This window comes from Lepisosteus platostomus, chromosome 11 (genome assembly GCF_059453375.1).
Source record: "Lepisosteus platostomus isolate fLepPlt1 chromosome 11, fLepPlt1.hap1, whole genome shotgun sequence".
NCBI classification, from domain to species: domain Eukaryota; kingdom Metazoa; phylum Chordata; class Actinopteri; order Semionotiformes; family Lepisosteidae; genus Lepisosteus; species Lepisosteus platostomus.
This window is the reverse complement of record NC_142621.1, coordinates 40,106,913-40,125,699: the sequence shown is the minus strand read 5'-3', so window position 1 is coordinate 40,125,699 and position 18,787 is coordinate 40,106,913. Positions and strand designations below refer to the sequence as shown.

Sequence of the window (18,787 nt, the reverse complement as noted above, 5' to 3'; positions counted from 1 at the left end):
TGGTACACCCCTAACTCACCCAAAAATGATTATTCTAAGAATGCGAAAATTAATTTTGCTATCAACTACTTCTGATATTTCTTTAAGAATACTGAATAAGAGGAGTTATTGAAGTGCTGATGGACACTCCAATTATACATGTTTTTGGCATAAAGACTTTAGTAATGACCTGTTAATGAATTTGGCTAAATGGAATGTACTTGAAAACAATTCTTTATTTGTTTGGGAAAAAATGCTGTAAGTAGAGCTTTGTATTACACTTCACTCAGGATTTAAGATGAACAGACCCCAAAAGTATGCAACACATTAATAGACTTTTAAATATTTAAAAAGGATACTGTAGTTGTAGAAACTGGCCTGAACAATACCAACAAAAATACTTCAAAGACCATCCACACAAAATGGCATTTAAACAAACAACAAACAGACATAATGAATACATGATACATGTTTTTAAATCCTGCAAAAGAGTATTTTTGGTACATGAGCTGGTTCTGGCTGGAATGGAGTGTAAACTGATGTTTACCTCATATGAAGGTAAGTTATGCTACATCGCCAGATCACATATTAAATGGAACATTCACTGGAAACACTTCCAAAAACAGAGACCTGCTATTATATACATCGTGACTTTTATATATGTTTCTGGATAACATATGGCTTAGCAATAAATAATATGCTCAGAAGTCAGTATGGAGTACTATGCTGCCTCCCCAGCGCAAACAATCATCTGATTTTTAGCCTTTACAAGGAGATCTTTTATAATTTTTTTTCAGAACATTCTTGTGCAGCATTTACTCTCAGCCTGATGTTGTCAAGCAGTACCAGGGAACTAGAGCCTAGTATAGTATATCCCATTTTGTCGATATGGAGAAAAAATGATTAAGGGACTTAATAAGGATTATTAAAATTTAAAACACCACAAAAACAGAGCATGAACATCAAACCAAGTAGCAAAATAATTTAAAAAAAACACAATAACAAATAACAAAATAAAGCTGCTAACTTTTAGTTTTACTGCAACCTGGTTTAAAAAATAACAAGACTGATTTCCATTAACTGTCTAAACCACCTTGTAAATTTACATTTCTTGTGAAGTTTCATTTGAGGTATCAGATTGCAAGTTAATCATGCCATCTACGTACCACCACAACTATTTCTTCAAAACAGCATCTTTTTAATTTACATCTAGATTGGTAACCATTTCTTTGCTGAAAGAAATTCCAGTTGTAACTACTTACTAAATTAAACTTCAATATATCAAGGGAAAAGTATATAGTATAATAATACAACAGTTGTATAAAGCTGTTGCACTTGTGAAATCACTTATTTATTTGATACTACCCATTGCCACAGACACAAACTTGGATTAAAGGGGTATGTGCTACTTAGGGTTCCAAAAAATAGCAGGTTCAATTTTTTGAAGATTCTTAACATTCAAGACATACTCCACAAATCATCTTAGTTTGGCAGAAATACCCCATTGCCATTTTAGCATTCAAGAGAGGTCAAGAAATTTGATTGAGTTCCATAAATTACTGCCAGATCCTACACACTTGTCTTTGCAAATTGGATTTCTTTGGAGTCCAGCACTTGAGTAGATGAATGTGGATTACATGAAACTGTAACACTAGGAGGTGTGATATAGAAGTTTTAATTTAATGCTCTTGACCTAGGGACCTAGAACACTCTTTAATGTAGGATTCATCTTCTCCTGGATCAGGCTGCTGGGCTCTGACAAAATTAACAAGATTAGATGGTCGCCCTTTTCCATTTTTTAGGCCTTTAGGTAAGGCGATTGTAAGGAGGATTTTTTTCTTAGTAATTTTGAAACTTTACATGTTGGAAGACCAGACAGTCTATCAACTTCACACTAAGTAGGCATATTTAAGACGTACAGTAAGCCATTGTGTGACAAGAGCTGGTGTCCTTAGGAAACCAAGAGGACAGTCTGACCTACAGATTCAATACGCTAACAAACTGCTAGTGTTGAATTTAAATGGAGATTTTATCAACTAGCACATGTAGAATTGCTAAATAATTTCAACACGAACAATGTTTTTTGAGAAACGTGGCCCATTATACAGATCGCATTAATTGTTTTGTGACAAATATTTTATAGAAGTAAATCTTCATAAAATTATTGTATATGAGAATTGGATTCCTACTGTACATATACTAATATGGCCACATAACCACCATTACATTTCCTTTGTTAATCAAAATGTTTTTTTTTAAACAGCTTTGCCAACTAAATCCAGACATGAGTTTAATATGATGATTAATTTTGGTGACTATACCATTAACATCTGATACACTACCATTCTTGTGTACATCAAGATCACAACTCAAGCTGCTTCTTTCTTTGGAAACCATACTGATTTAATCAAAATTGGCATAACGTTCTAAGTTCCTGTGATGATTTGCCTACCTACTTTAGGTTATTAATAGCATGGCAAACTCTCTGTTCAAAGACTGTTGGGCCAATTAACCCAAAATGTAGTACAGTAAGTATCATTCTAGTGACAATACAGTTTAACATACAGTACATTGAAATGAACTTGCTGCAACTATTCACTAAATCCAACCATTTTGTAACCACTTCTTCCAAATCGGGTTCGCTGGGGAGCTGGGACCTGAAAGCAACCTAGGAAGCAACAGCCAAAAGGAAAGGTACAACGTGGATGGGACACCAGTCCCTCGCAGCTATCTTTCTAACAACAGTTCAAGTAGAATACAGTGAACTAAGCTTCATGATCAATACAGGATGACCACCAGAACACCATTATGTTCTGTTGTCAATACCACTTCCTCAAATTGGTCCTGGGAAAAAGGTGCTTCAAAAATGACTTGGTAGGTAACATTTTATATTTGTTTACTAACAGTTCTCTCACATTGTTAACACAGACAGTGATTTTCTAGAAAGCCCTATATTTTTCTGTTCTTCCCATTTTTAAAACTGCTTGTGTTTGAAATCTTGCCAGCTGACCAACTTCACGCTAGGTGGGCCACAACTAATTGTTTTAATCTACTGTCATGACACTATCACTGTGTATTTCTTTACTGTACTGTCACAGATAAAAAAAGCCAAAGGGAGGCTCTGTGTGGCGCTGATAGTTTTCCACGCACAGTAATCCAAAAATTAATTTATGAGGCAAATAAGATACACAGAGATAAAAAGCAATTTAAATAATGCAAGAAGTTCTCAGAATAAAATTGAAGGGGGTGGTTATCGGGCAACAAGCATGAACAATAACAACAAAAGACAGAAGACTGATCCAATATACAGTATAGCATTCGATTGCCTCCAGTTAACTTTGAGATAACAGACAGAATGGAGATGTTTACAGAAAGAAGAGCTGTCATTATCTTTGGATGATCCCCAAATTCCACTCATAGAGAGCATCTGTTTTCTGTGCCTGTGCTGTGTGACTGACATATGGTGTGAATCATCCCAAACGTGGGTGCCATCTCCCTGTGACTAAAAAGAACTAAAAAAGTTCTTTTAAGAATGAGTTGGAGGAGATGACACGGCCCTTGGAATCGAAAACATCACAGTGCTTCTGAGGGATTTCAATTCAGATGAGACCCCAGTAAAATGGTCTCACTGATCAATTTCCATGAATGTGGGAATCTGGCTGCCAAGCTGTCGCAGTGAAATGTCTTTTCTAGAGTAGTGCTGCAGGAAAACTAATGAGAAAAATTAACAGGCTTTTCAGTTTTTTATGTATTAAGGTGACAAAGTGGTTAAACTAACTAACGCTTTTTTAGCCAGCTTACCCTTTTTTTGCCAGTGCTTGGCAAAGAGTACAAGTGTATAAATGATACCCTTTCAGTAAATAAGGTTTGTAAAATGTGCCACATTTTCCCACAGTAAAACTGGCAACAACAGAGGCAGAAAGCTCTCAGGGACAAAGAACCTCTGGAAAGTGAATGATCAGAATGGAATTACAATCAAAGAACAAATGGACTTTAAAATATGTAAAAATATATTTATTTTCTATTAAATTTCTTGTTTTATCTCTTGTTTTAATGAAGCTAGTTTATTCAAGCTGTAGCTTGTATTTGCAAAGGTAAGGAGGTATTTAAAATAATTTAAAAGAAGTATTGTTCCAGGTTGCACATGGCACAGTGGCTGGCATTGCTGCCTTGCAGCACTAGGGCCCTGGGTTTAATTTCAGACCTGGCTATCTGCGTGGAGTTGATGTATTCTACCATGTTTGTGTGCATTTCTACTGGTGCTCTGGATTCCTACCAAAGCGCAAAGCTAAACTGGTAGGTTTCTTGGCTTCTGGGAAATTGGACCTGGTGCAAGTGTGTTCATGTTGTGTCTAAGTGTGACCTGTGAGGGTGTCACAGTTTGTCCCGCAATGGTGTCCCATCTAGGCTGTACCCTGCCTTGTGCACATTACTTCCTGGGACAGAGTCCAGCTCCCCTGTGACCCTGAACTGGGTGAAGCAGTTAGAAAATGGATATATGGATGTGGAGTTCATTTGCATCACGTTTTCCCTATACATTTACCTTATGACAAAATGCAAATGGACAGATTGTGAAGTATCTCTGAAATGCGATATGAGCCAAAAAGCTATGGTGCCAATAAAGAAACTCAAATATTTTGATAGGCCTTTGTGGTGAAATTACTTAATAAGAATGGACAGCTTTTTCAGTTCTATCATGTCTTTAATAGGATGGCATTCTACTGGCATTACTGTCTCAACATGCTTTGGTTTTGTGTTCTTGATTCTGTTCTGAGGTACCTTTTATTTGGAAAATTCCATGTTCTCATCAGATGTGCCTGGGTTTTCCCTGGTTCCCTCTCAGATGTGCTCTACATTGTCTCAATGTGTATGTGGTATATATGGGATACCAATTACAGAATGTAGACCTGCATGTCAGAATAGGCTGTATGCTGTCATGACTAACATTTACAACTCAGTTATTAATTTAGTCATATAAATTAACTAATAATACAGTTTTGTATACTTTTGTATGAGCTGGATATACTCTGAGCTTCTCTAAAACTCTGTAACCCTTGAGTGTTTTTGTACAGCCCAAAGCTAAAGCCAAGACGCTATGAATTTCCTGATGCACAAACACTTTTGGGTATGGAAAAGAAACCCTTGAGTGCAGAGTTTTTTTGTTTCATAACTGGTGCAGGAGTTTTCCTTTACTGTAGGTATAGAGAAGGCTTTTTACATTGATAAAAGGCTTTTAAATGGTTAAAAATACTATTTTTAATAGACATCTCACTGTACTGAGGGTCAGCACAACAGCTGCAGACGGAAATATTACACTTCTGACAAACATACTTTAGGAGCACATCAGTGCAGCTCTATCACTAGGTGTAAAACTTCATTTCATGCACAAACCATAAGGTTTAATTCTGATTGAATGACCAGTCTGTGCTACTGTAATATAAAATCAAACATGAGCTTTGTATATCCATGGCGTTTTATGTCTTGTTTAATAAGTCACTGCTTTGACCTTGCTTTGAACAGTTTGCAGCAAAATGCCCTCAGTTTTTGTGATAGGGCAATCAAGATAACAACAATTATTTTTAAGGGACATATACAGTATATAGATATCACTTATCTAAATATATAGATCTTTTTTTAGTCACTAAGCTCACAATAAGCCTTCATGTACAATTTAAAGATATTCTAACATCATGTTTTCAGATCAAACCTGGTACTACCACACTTGTGCATCAAAGCACACATAACCTTGCGTACCTGGAGTTCGGTCATGTACTGTACCTGGAGTTAAAATGCCATGACCTGACTGAAAAAAACAGCACTTTTGCCATTTTCAGTGGCATCAACACTGAGTCTGTTCAGAGAAAGATGCAATGCAGTGACCTTCCAACAGAACAACCTGAACCAAAGTTTCAAAGGCCTCCAATTAGTAGACATGTGGGAGTACCCACTAAGCTGGCAGCAAATACCATTTCACTGGCTTTCTTCAGATAGAGCATTTGACCTTTTCCAAGTCTATCTGTAAACCATGGGGAATTTCATTTAAAAAAACAAAATAATCATAAAAGATACTGCTTGCAATGTATTTGAATAGCATGGCAGTAATTAATTGCAATTTATTTATTTTTTGTAAATACACGAAGAGCAAGCTAATTAAAACTTGGTAGAACATACTGTATTATACCACAACATAACGATGTTTCAGCAATCAACCAGGATAAAGAAGCATTTTTAATTTTTCGATCTCCAGAAAATATTTGTGGCTGAAAATATTAGACGTCCAGGTAGGATGTGTTAATCTGGGTTAGGCTGTGTGCTTGAAGAGGTGATTCTGTGTAGCAATATGCTATCTTGATGTGGAGTATTTTTTTAAAACACCTGACACAGGAAAATATTGGCTTGAATGAAAAAAAAATAACCAAAATGCTAGTGCATCTTCTCACTTCTATTGATGTATGGAAAAAATACAGTTTATAAAAGTTGATTCTCAAAAGACTGAACAAATTCAAATGTGTGCAATTTTGTAAGACCTGTGCTTATTCTAGCTGCTCTTCGTTGAATTATTTTCAATGAGAACAGAAAGCAATGAAGGGACTAGAATTGGGCACAGCATGGTGGTGCAGTGGTTGGCATGGTTGCTTTGTAGCACCGGGGCCCTGGGTTCAATTCCAGACCTTGAGTGCTATCTGTGTGGAGTGTATGGTCTCCCTGTGTTTGTATGGGTTTCTTCCAGGTGCTTGAGTTTCATTGCATAGTCCAAAAACATACTGTACTGGTAGGTTAATTGGCTTCTGTGAAAAAAGGCCCAGGTGTTAGCGTGTGCAGGTCTATGTCTGTCTGCCCTGTGATGGGCTGCTGTACTGTCCAGAGTGTACTCTGCCCTGCACCTGTTGCTTCCTGGGATAGGCTCTGGCTCCCCTGTGACTAAATTAGGAGAAGCAGTTAGAAAATGAGATTGGTAAAGAATCTTTCATTTGGACCCAAAATCACATATCATATTCAAAATTGCAGTTAAAAGTAAAGAGATAAAAAGACAAATTAAAATAAGATTATTTTGTATTATCCCTGGACTATGGATGTTAAGCAAGTTTTTGTTAAATTCTATTATATTTGCAGATTTTTAATCCTTAACACAAATGTTCATGTTGTGGACATTTATATACAGAACAATAAAATAACAGTCAAAAGGCTAGCACCTCTTCACAAAAAGAAATCATGGTGATGTTATTATAGAAAAGAACATGACGCTGATACAAATTAATTTTGCTTTCCTTGAAACCGAGTTGAGCAAGCTGTTGAGTATACAGTAAGACAAGCATTACTTAAACTTATTCTGATGTTCCACTAGAATTGTAAAGCTCCCTTGAGGGTGGGATAGTGAATTTAAAGTAACTCTGATGCTGAAAAATCTTATTGTGTCATGAGAATTGATTATTAATTAATCCCTTGCTGTTGTTAGAAACTTGAAATACCCTAATGAGTAACATTAAAGATCAAACACTGGCTTGGCAAAGACTTGGCCCATCTCCTCTTTTTACAGTCTGTACTGATCTACGAACATCACAGATTGTTTAATACCAATGCAAAACTAAGAACTCAAAGCATATACTCCACACTTGGCTCCGAATTCCTCATTATGAGAAAATATTGCATAAAGTTGCATAAATCAATTAACTTGTTAAAATGCTTTCATGTCATGAAGGAGTTTTATTTAGAACCACACATGCTTTGAACCTCAGAGCAATTAAGCAGTTTTGCAATGCTGTGATTGCAGGCCCAATACTTTGAAATCTTGGATTCAAAATATATCAGAATGTTCCACCAGGGCAAGCTGGTTTGTTCCTGTTAGTTTTACTGTAGAATCTTTATTTCATTTCAGTAAACAGATTTATGCAACAGTAAACAGCAATAAAGATCTTAGACAAGAAGGACTTTTGACTAATGAAAACAAATAATGAAGGCAGGAATATTATCCCACAACAGAAAAAAAACAATAGTAGACTGAAAATAGTGCATGATTGGAAAAAAAAAAAGAAATGAACAAGAATAAAACAACAACTGTGAAAAACATACAAATAAAACTGTATACAAAAATAACTGTTTTACATTCCTGTTATCTCAAAATACTTTTTTTATCCCTGGGGGGCAAATTAAAATTATCCTAATGACTGCAAACAATAGTGAAACTCTTTAAGTCTAATGTTCTCTGGATTTGAATCATGCAAAGTCATACTGAATAAAAAGTGTAGATGTACTGTATCATCTTACCATTTGTATATTTCAAAAGAACTAACCCTAGAACTTGAATTCTACTTAAGTTGTAACACTTGTTTATATACAGTACACTTCTATAAAAACTATCTAGCTTAGGCATAATAAGGATTTACAAATTATAAGAATCAACATTTTACTCAAAGCTTTCACTTGCGTTGTAAACTATTTTGTCAAAGATCATTTAATAATACAGCTTAGTTTGGGTAAGAAGAAAAAAGGCATGCCATTTACCAACCTTTAGTTGATACTGATTTGAATCTGCAAAAATGTGATCACAAAAACAAGATAAACTGTTCATGAGCAGGCAATACTAAGTGTTGTATGAGGTAATCCATCATAAATAATATTAAAGACACAGTATTGGGTATTCTTCATTTTTAACATCATTTGATCCTCTGTAGTGATGATTCTCACCAGGACAAAAGGATTTACAATGGATGGCTGATCCTCCTTATCCTCCTTTTGTTGCTGTTAGTGGACTGTTAGTTTAAATCAAGACGGCTAAAATTTCAGAAGATCACCCCGGAATTGTGCAAAATACCTAAAATGGTTTTCACAGCAGTGCTGTATAAGCCAATGTTCTAGCAGCTAAGTCCGATATTTAAAAGTTCCTTGCTTACTTTTTAAGATGTTTCATGCAGTGTAACTTTGAAATGATATAAAAACACTTAAGAGACAGTGGGGTAAAAAGCTTATAAAGATTGGTAGCTGTATGACAATGAGCACTATTTAGAGTTATAAAAAATTGGTTGCATTGATTGATTGCAAAGGATTGTGCCATGTTTTCTGGTCATCCAATTACCTATATCTAAAAATCCTTTTTCCTGTGCTGCAGGGTCTAGCTTTGAGTAATGATATGCTAAAAAAAAGTTTTTGAAGAGTTAATAAAGTTAATCAAATCTGTATTATGCTAAGCGATTAGTGGAAGAAAAGGATTATCAAAACCCATGATAAGTAGGGCTTTAATGAAATGTCAGCCCTGGTGTTACAATGTCATAACTTCCTTTTGACAACTTGCTTCACTGCAGTGTTTCAAGGCAAGGAAGATATGAAGATTTCTAAACATGGACAGTTGTTTCAGGCACATACAGTAGCTCTGTGAAAACAAATACTATTAAACTAAAATTCAGTTCCTTTTTCCCCACTAACTGCTGTTTTTACCTTCACTAGTGTTTACAGCATGTATTGGTGGTCACCAAGAGCAATGTCAACAATAATTACAACACCCAAATCTTCAACACTGCATTTTTACAGCTTCAAAGGCATTAAAAAACTATATAAAATCTTTCAAAAGTAAATTGATAAAAGGCAACAAAAAGAGAAATTGTAATGGAATGTTAAAAGTATCTACAATTAATGCAGAGATCAAATCTTAAGGATAACAAAATCACCTTTAAATTGAAGTCCGAATACAGTATGTTCTCTAGGGAACGAACAAGATGCAAGAACCCTAACACAGCATTAAAGAAAAAACATTACTGAATATTACTAAAACTATTATCCAGACTTCACTGGGAAAATATTTAAACTTGTTTGGAAAGAATAATCCACATATTGCAATTCTTCTCTATTCTGCCTGTCATGTAATTTAATGCTACATAATGTGTGTCTATCAACGATGATAATAGCAAAAAAAGGCTATGCTGACAGAACAAATAAAGACATTTAAAAAAAGACTAAAGACCTTGGCAAGATAGAGGTTTATTTAGTTTCGTGTTCTTGTTAGGATTTGAGTCGTGCAAAGTCAAACTGAATAAAAACTATTGATGTATCATCTCAGCAGTTACCTTCAGGATAACACAAACCCTAGAACTCGTATTCTGCTTTAGAGGTAAACCTTGTTTATATACACTTTTGTCAACACTTAGGTCAAAGCCTCCATTTGTGTTTTCACCAATTATAGCACCTTTGACTTATTAATACAGCTTAGTTTAGGAAAGAATAAACAAAGCTTGCCATTTTTCAACCTTTAATTGGCATTGATTTGAATCTACAAAAATGTGATCACACCAAGGTAACAAGGTAAACTATACATGAGCAGCTAATGTAGTAATAGCAAAAAAAGGCTATGCTGACAGAACAAATAAAGACACTAAAAAAGACTAAAGACCTTGGCAAGATAGAGATTTGTTTTTTTTCAACTATTACTAAAGTAGAAGTTTGCTTGTCTATTAAAAACTTGTCTGGCTTAAATCCAAAGATCATTTTTTCACATTCTAGATAATTTTCAATGTTTTGCCATTTAAGGCTGCAAATTAGAGAACCTGTTTCATATCACACTGTCTGCACCAGATCATTTCCCCTTATTTGAGCTATTATTTTAAGAATAACAGTAAGTTATGTTGTTGTTTGCCATGGTTTATTTGAGCTTTCCACATCCGTCAATTTTTTTTCCATGTCAAGATGCTGGACACTACTATTCATGACCTCCGACACTCAAAGCACTCTTAAAACACTCCGTGCAAAGAAAAAGCTAATACATCATCCAGAATGCAATGCACAATGTTACATAAAATTCAAGCAGTAATTGCTGAAAACATAATTTTTGTATTTACTACAAACTCAACTTTGCATATTATTCCTAGTATACCTAGGAGACATTTTTTATCCAAGGGAAATGTTTGAATTAAGGCTAAATCTGTATGAAAGTAAGGTTTTTTTATTGTTCTCATTGACCCTACATTTTGTCTTAGAGGATTGTGCAACGTAAAATGGTGCTGATTAAGTTTTGTGCTTTCTGGATACTGATAATACTCCTTGCTCACGACTGGAAAAAAAAAAAGAAAAAACATTAATCTCCACTTGAATTATCTAAAATTGGCTGGCCATTAAATTAATCATTTCATAAGCCATAAAGTTTGTTATGGACACCTCTCAAAAGTCAAAACTTAAATTACAAATGTATCAGCTGCCCAACATGACTGTATACCTCTTACTCCAAAATCCAAGGTATGACTGTGCCTAATGGTTGGATGTGAATAAGAAGCTCACTCCACTTTCTGCAATTCATTAAGAGCCAATTAATTGACAGACATTCTGATGATTTTTAGAATTCTGTTGTTGCTTGTTTGGAGAGTAAGTCAGTTTGGTAATGGGGATGAGAAAGGAGCACCCAGGCAAATGGAGAGAGGCTCTCACTGGGTGGAATGAACTAAAGAACTGCTGGGAGGGCAACAATGGAAGAAAGTGAAGAAATTAACATTCTGAGGTGTTTACTTCTTATAGTTATGATTATGCGTGTGCTAATATGGCATGAATGTCACCTAATTCTATCAAGCCAAAAGGAAAAAAAACTACATTGTAATAAGATTATGTAGAGTTTTGTACAAGAGGAAAATGTGTTCAAGCTAGTGTTTCATCAAGCAAAACGCTCTGTATAGTAACAAAGTGTCCAGCAGGTGGCGTTGATGTATATTTCAAATGTGTAATAATTTAGATAGAAGAGAGAAATAAATTCGAGTGTCTTTAAAATAGTCATACCATTTTTCTCCAAATAAACTTTTTCTCAAAATATTTCAAATGGCTGACAACATTTCACTTGGGGAGCTCTAAGAATGGATGATGAATTTGATTTCAAAGATTCTGCAGTTTTGCAGTCTTTCCTAAAGTTGATTTACGAAATTCAAATAAAAGCACTGTGAAAAGCACATCATAAAACAGATTTATCCTTTAAAATTGAGAAACAAAGCTTTAAATTATGCATGATCTCTTAACTTACAAAAAACTTAACCCCAAGAAAACAAGGTGGCAATATTCTGACCCTGTTATAGTTCACAAAGAGCTCCATTGGAAGTAATTAGGTTTATATTTAAAGGGTCATTACAGGGCCCTGCACACCCTGCTCTGAATCATTGAAAGAATTATTGAAAATGCAATTACCTTTTACATGAAGTAAAAAGGGAAGTATAATCATATTAGTTCCATTGAACTTTGCCTTGCATTCCAACTCAGATTATTACCAACACGGTAAAAAGAAATGTTTGTAGGCATGGATTAAGTGTAGTCTTTAGACTGGAGAGATTAAAGATTTTTTTCTGTTTTTATGATCTAAAGAGATTATCTATTTGAAGACCTGAATTGTTTAATATTCCATTCAGATATAATTCTTTGGTTAAGGAATCTATCCTTATCTAAAGGTAAAGCAGTCTCACTAAGTTTGGGTGAGGTCATCATGTCTCATCATCTCCAACTGTACAGTTGTCCAGCAGCTATATCACCCCGCAACTCACAACTGGCAACCCACTGAAGCTCAGCAGGTGTGAGCCTGGCCAGCACTTGGATGGGAAAGCTCAGACTGCTGCTGGAAGAGGTGTTAGTATGACCAGTAGGGGGTGCTTACCTTGTGGTCGTTGTGAGTCCTAATGCTCCAGTATAGTGATGGGGACACTATACTGTAATAAGGTGGCCTCCTTTGGAGGAGATGTAAAACTGAAGTGCTGACTCTCTGTGTCATTAAAAAACCCAGGCTATCACTGGAAAAAGTAGGGATTACATTGGCATCCTGGTCAAATTTCCCAATGACTGTTACCAATCATAGCCTTCTAATAATCCCAATCTATGAATTGGCGTCTCCCCACTGATAGCTGATGTGTGGTGAGTGTACTGGAGCACTATGACTGCTGTTGCATCATCCAGGTCTGTGTTGCACATTGGTGGTGGTGGAGGGGAGTCATTACCTGTAAAGCTCTTTGAGGGGAGTGTCCAGAAAAATGCTTTACAAGTGTAAGGAATTATTATTATTTGTCGCCTATTGAACTTAAACTTTATTGCCATATGTAACCGGTACATGTACTGGTACAATGGAATTCTTACGGAAAGTCTCTTGATTGTTAAAAAAGTGTAAAAACACAAAGTGATGACAGTGCATCAAGACAATATACAAACAAACAGTAAACAATGTACAAGTAAACAGTGACTGCAGATGAGCAATAAATAAGAAATCATAATGAGGTAGGTGTAGGTGTGGTCCGAGGGGCATAGCCAAATGTGTTAGCCAATCGCACTGCTTATGGATAGAAGCTATTGAAGAATCTAGTGGTCAGTGTCTGTATGCTCTTGTATCTCTTGCCTGAGGGCAGTGGGGTGAAGAGCTCATGCCCGGGGTGGTGACTGTCCTCTGTGATGGCCAGAATTCTACCATGGCAGCGGTCCTCATAGAGCTGTTTAATCTCTGTGAGACCACAGCCGATGATCTTCTAGGCCATATTCACCATTCTCTGCAGTGCCTTTCTTTCTCAAGACGAGGTGTTGCCGTACCACACGGTGAACCCGTTGGTGAGGACGCTCTCGATGGTGCAGGGGGTTCACAACCATAGGTACTGGAATCCGCCATTGTTTGAGGCACCTCAGGAAATAAAGGCACTGCTGACCCTTCTTCCAGATAGAGTCCGTGTTCACAGTCCAGGTTGAGGACAGTTATACATCGGCCTGACTGAATCCTACATTTCTGGGTTAAGAAGCTCCAAGGGTAAGGTTTACAGTTTCCTCAGAGGCAAAAAGGTCTGGCTAAAGGAACCATAGGATAATAATTTTACTTTACTAACTTATGAGACATTTCAAGATTTCAAGAGACAGGACACCAAACCAGCAACCAAGGTTTAAATGCAAAGTTGCCAATTATGAAAGATTTAGTTTAATGTGTATGTACAGTATGTATGAAAAACATACAGGGTGCCCTTTCTGATAATATGGCCTGCCTTATTTGACAGCAAGGCTAGAAACAAGCTAAAAAATATACATCTAGGTGATGAAAAGAGATCTGAAGAAGGTTCCACAGCCGAAACGACGTGCATATTTTCAACATGGAACCTTTTACCTGTTTCTTTGCAGCCTACGCATGCCTACGCAGCTACCTATTTGAACTTGTATAACTAGTTGATACCAGGCAGAATTCATATTAGGAAAATCTGACCAACTAAAATTCCAAATGTTTTGGGACTTTCATTAATGTTTTATGCCTAAAAGTGAATACGCTGAGCCAATCCAGATAAAATTATTTTCCGTTTTATAATGAGTATTCTAGTATGCTGTTATGGACAATGAATAAGACCGATAAAAAGTGAACGCTTTAAATCATTCATATTCACAAACGGAAGAAAATTAGTTCTGAAGTACAAAGACCTAAAACAAAAGCTCTCTCAGATCGGCACTTACTCAGACATAACCGCGCAGCATAAATGATCTCCGCAAATTACAAAACACAATGTCGTTCAAAATTTAACAGCATAAGCCCTTCCTGATTTGCCACCAGATTCCAGCAGCATTTTGTAAACACGTTGCCATTTTTTTAGAAAAGAAAGAGAAAATGGTAGCGTGAGGCAAATTAACGGTATTTGACAGACTTAATTGACCATACTACGCTCAACTTCTTAGCAACCCAATGGTTTATTTTTCTTATAAAGCTCTGTCCGCAAAGTGTTTATAATGGATAGATAGGCGTGGGAGTAGAAACACAGTGTCTGGGATCTGTCAGCAGTAGCAAATACTGTGAATAAATAAATCCCTGTTACACTATCAGCAGTTACATTTGTAAGGGGTTGTTACAGCAGAACTTCACAGTTTGGGTGAAGTGTGTTGACATTTTAAGAACTTGGCGGGCATCCCGTGGCAAGCTACGGTTTTATTAGCATAACTTGCGTGTTTCTTCGTACCGAATCCATCTCGTAAAGTATTTGTGCAAGGGGGGGAAGACGCAGTGGGAAGCCGGGAATAAACAAGTTGAAGTATTGGCTATCTTCATGATGAAAAGACTGAAGGGGGGGAGATCTTCGAATACTTACTTCGAAGGAACGCTGGATGTAGGCTAATGAATGGGGGGCATTAAAGATTATTTGGGGACTTGTCAAAAAATTTTCTAAACAGTTCAGTAATTTAGAAACGTAAAAAATCTCAATATCCTCTTTCTTACTGAGACAAGTGAAGTTTGTTTTCCTTGACTGGAGACTGAAGGTAGCAGACATCGGAATATTTTTACATGTGATCATCCATCCAGCGTGTCTTTCAGGCGCCACACAGATTAAATGAAAGAATCGTAAGATGAAGGTCTTTAACATTTAATCCTTTTACAAAGACCCTTCAGATTGTCTGGGGGTTAGGGTTCTTTTCTTTAAGAGAAATAATGCCGCTGTTCCTATTTTCCATAAAGCGAATGAATGTTACAATGTCTGAAATAAAAAAGGATCAGATTTGCAATAATATGAAGGGCTGTAGAAGACAGGCTACACCAAATAACGTTTTAAACATAATAAACCATAACTCGATTTTTGCTGAAAGGTAGGAAAGTATTAACACAAAGTCTTGAATTATGCCTTTCCTTTCTATTCTAATGTTTAACGCCTTGGTGCGCGTAGCATAGCAAATGCCAAATATAGCTATAAGGATACATAATTCATTCTGAGTGCAGAGAACGTAGTAATAATAAGAAGATAATAATCGTGACAGTGTTATTGATAAAACTTTAAATTAGGACTGAAAGGTAAATTCTGCGAATAAGAAGATTTATTCTTAAACATAGACGAAGGCGGCTTTTTAAAGTAAAACACCACTGGTATAACCTTTTATTTTCCTTATCATATGATAAGTGAAACGCCGATAAAACAATAGCGTCTTAATTACCTTTACTAATAAGGTAATTAAGGTACTAATAAAACGAGCACTTATATTGCAATTAAATAAATAAATGCATTAAGCCAGACTTTAAAATGACAACGTTTTTAACCCTCCACACTCGACTTGCTGAAAAAGCCAGCTTTGTGTTTTACGTCTAGGGTAAACAAACTGAAGATGAATAGTAAGTTCTGTGTATTAAATAAGCACTATAACTTAAGGAACTCCCGGAATGGGACGCAATGGACAGAACAGTGATGCAAGTTGTTAGTATTTTAATATTTTTCGCACTCTTATACGGTGACCAATCTGAATATATTTATGCTATTTTGTTCAATTCATTGCTCATGGAATATGGTAAAATAGAGCGCTGCCCTATAACTGCATTGCTACTTAGTCTGAAATGTTCAGAGCTAATAGGACAGAATCGTATCGCTTCAAGTAGTTTGTGGGGGAAAAAAAGTCCGGCGTGTGATGGGATCAAGTAGGATAAAGCTAGGAAGGTGTCTGCGATAAAACGTCTTTGAGAGGCAGTGCAAGGGGTCAAGTTTCAGCAATGTCTGTCCACAATAGTAGGTGTGAAAGACACGTGTCTCCTTGTAAATGAAATGTCAAGGATAGAAAATGAGCGGACATCCTTTCCAAAGCATCATATAAAGCACTGAATAAAGGGAAATAAAACTCAAGAAGACAGCCAACTCTTACCAAAGTCGTTTTAGTGGTTTACTTTTAATTTCTTTACTGGCATTTTACTACATGAATATAAAGAATAAATAGCAGGTACTCTTAATTTACATGATTAATCATTCAAATTTACCTCTATATTTACAGCTCTCGCAGCTGCAGAATTACACTGTAATTTATATATTGCCGTCTGAGGTCCATAAAACCACTTTTTCCGAAGAATGGAAAATAGCTTTAAAGTCCTTCAATAAACGTCTTTTTTGCTTCGCAATGCGAAGTGCTCTTCAATATAAATATAAAGATATATACATTACAACCAGGATATTTTTCCCAAATACAGTAGACGCTGGTTATGCATAATACTGACCTTTTTACAGGTATGTCATTAAATGGCACCACATATACATAAAATATACATTCCTACACTCGGCAGTGCATATAAAAATAACCATGTAGCTATTATTTATATTAAAAGTTCATTTCAGTTCGAGCAGGAGCATTTGCATTCTGAGATAATAGGGTACTGAATTGGTATCCAAGCGCATTTCTGCCCTGTTTTTCGCTGCAGGCACCTCCATCTCAAGATCGTAAAATGGGCCGATTTGGCAGGTTTGCAAACCATCCCTTCTGGAACAGAACAAGACCTCTTACTGTAGCAGCTACCCACTTTCACATAGCGCGGCCAGAATCTGTTCCCGAGGTCGTTCCACGTATAAACAACTGGGCAGAACGCGTAGGACCACAGCCACAGTTGCAGCCTTCTTCTAAGTTTTTTACTCGGTTTGTGCTTCTTGCCATGAAGAAAGTCAAAAAATTCCATGGATTTGATCTCTTTAGGCATTGCCCCGGTAGGTTTTTGCCTAAGTTCCAAATCAGCCAGTTCATCGTTCCCAGTGTATTTGTCCTCTGGGGGAGATACAGACATATAGTGAGAGTCAAAGTTGCTGCCCAGTATACTTCTCAGTTCGGTCTCGTTAAGGTCCCTTTCCTTAGGGTCAAATACAGGGTCCGGGTGTTCTATAAGCTCCACAATTGGTAAATTGTCACTGGGAATGGGACGGAGGTGATAGTAATGTTGGCACATTCCTTCTTCTATTGTAAGACCGAGGGACAAAACCAGTACATACATAGCTATAAAATACTGTGAATGATGCATCTTTCACAAACGTGAAGTAAAAAGTTACAAAATATGATATAATAATCCTTAAAAATCTGGAGCAGGCATCCAGTTAGTTCGTAGATTAGGAGTCAGAAAAGAGCCAGATCCTTTGTAATTCTTCGCTGCAAAAGGCAAAAGCTGGTACCACAAAGTTATCTCTTGTCCCACCGCTCCTCTCTTTTAATGTTCTTAAACTTCAGGTAGTTGCTTGCACCATAGCAACCAGTGACTCTAGTAAGAGTAATTGAAACTAGTAAGTCCAAGGATACAAACCTCCTGTCGTATGACAACAGAGTCCATGGCAGGGGTGACTTAATGATCCCTTTTAAATTTTCAGAAAAGGTAGAAAAAAGTGTACACATTGACTTTTCTACATATAATTCGTTTGTGGCAGCATCAAAAAGCCTCTGTAGACTCTGTCTCTTGCTTAGTTGTTTTTACTTTCACGCGTCGTACCAGCTTCAGTCCTTCAGCACTCAATTTTAAGTCCAGAGGTCTCAGTATTAGCATGTTTTCTCTTTTTCTTTTGCTGGAAGCCAAACTGAAAATTACCTGGCTCGTCCGATTTATCCACACGGGCTGTGATGTAATCCATAAACCCATTCTGGATGTAGGTTTGTTGCCAGAGATCCCCGACACCTCCTTCTCTCTGGGGGCGGGGGTGGGGTGGGGATAAGGGGTGGTCGGTCTTGGGTGTCGGAGCTCCGAATTAGATCAGTTGGATTTTGCACGCCCTCTACTGGGAGATACGCATTCTTGTAGTCTCATTGTAAAAGAAACCCCCCGCTATATCACCACCCCACATTTCTGGCTTGTGGTAAGCAGAACAAAAAGGAGTGGATTAGTTTTATTGATATTTTTATTATTTAGTTTGAAAGGGAACATTTCTTTAACAAAAACAGGGCATGAAATGTTCATCATGAAAACTATTACTAATATATAGTTTTATTTGGGTATTTTAACTGCGGCAAAACTTGTTTGGAGTGATATAGAAATATTATTTTCGCAGCATTTTTATTCTTAATGTTCTTAATTGAGTTTTGTACATAAAGAATCCCCAAACGTCTCAGAAGACATTTCTGAAAAAGC

General features: G+C 36.5%; 1 protein-coding gene across 1 annotated transcript; it reads right to left on the bottom strand.

Moving 5' to 3' along the window:
- Positions 1–16,565: 16,565 nt before the first annotated feature.
- Positions 16,566–18,569, bottom strand: nog3 (noggin 3). Its single transcript, XM_088599655.1, has one exon. It carries the CDS (start codon positions 17,693–17,695, stop codon positions 17,021–17,023), a length of 675 nt encoding a protein of 224 aa, XP_088455781.1. The 5' UTR covers positions 17,696–18,569; the 3' UTR covers positions 16,566–17,020.
- Positions 18,570–18,787: the final 218 nt, after the last annotated feature.

Coding starts and splice junctions, on each gene's coding strand:
- nog3 (XM_088599655.1), bottom strand. CDS start 17,695: ATGCATCATTCACAGTATTTTATAGCTATGTATGTACTGGTTTTGTCC.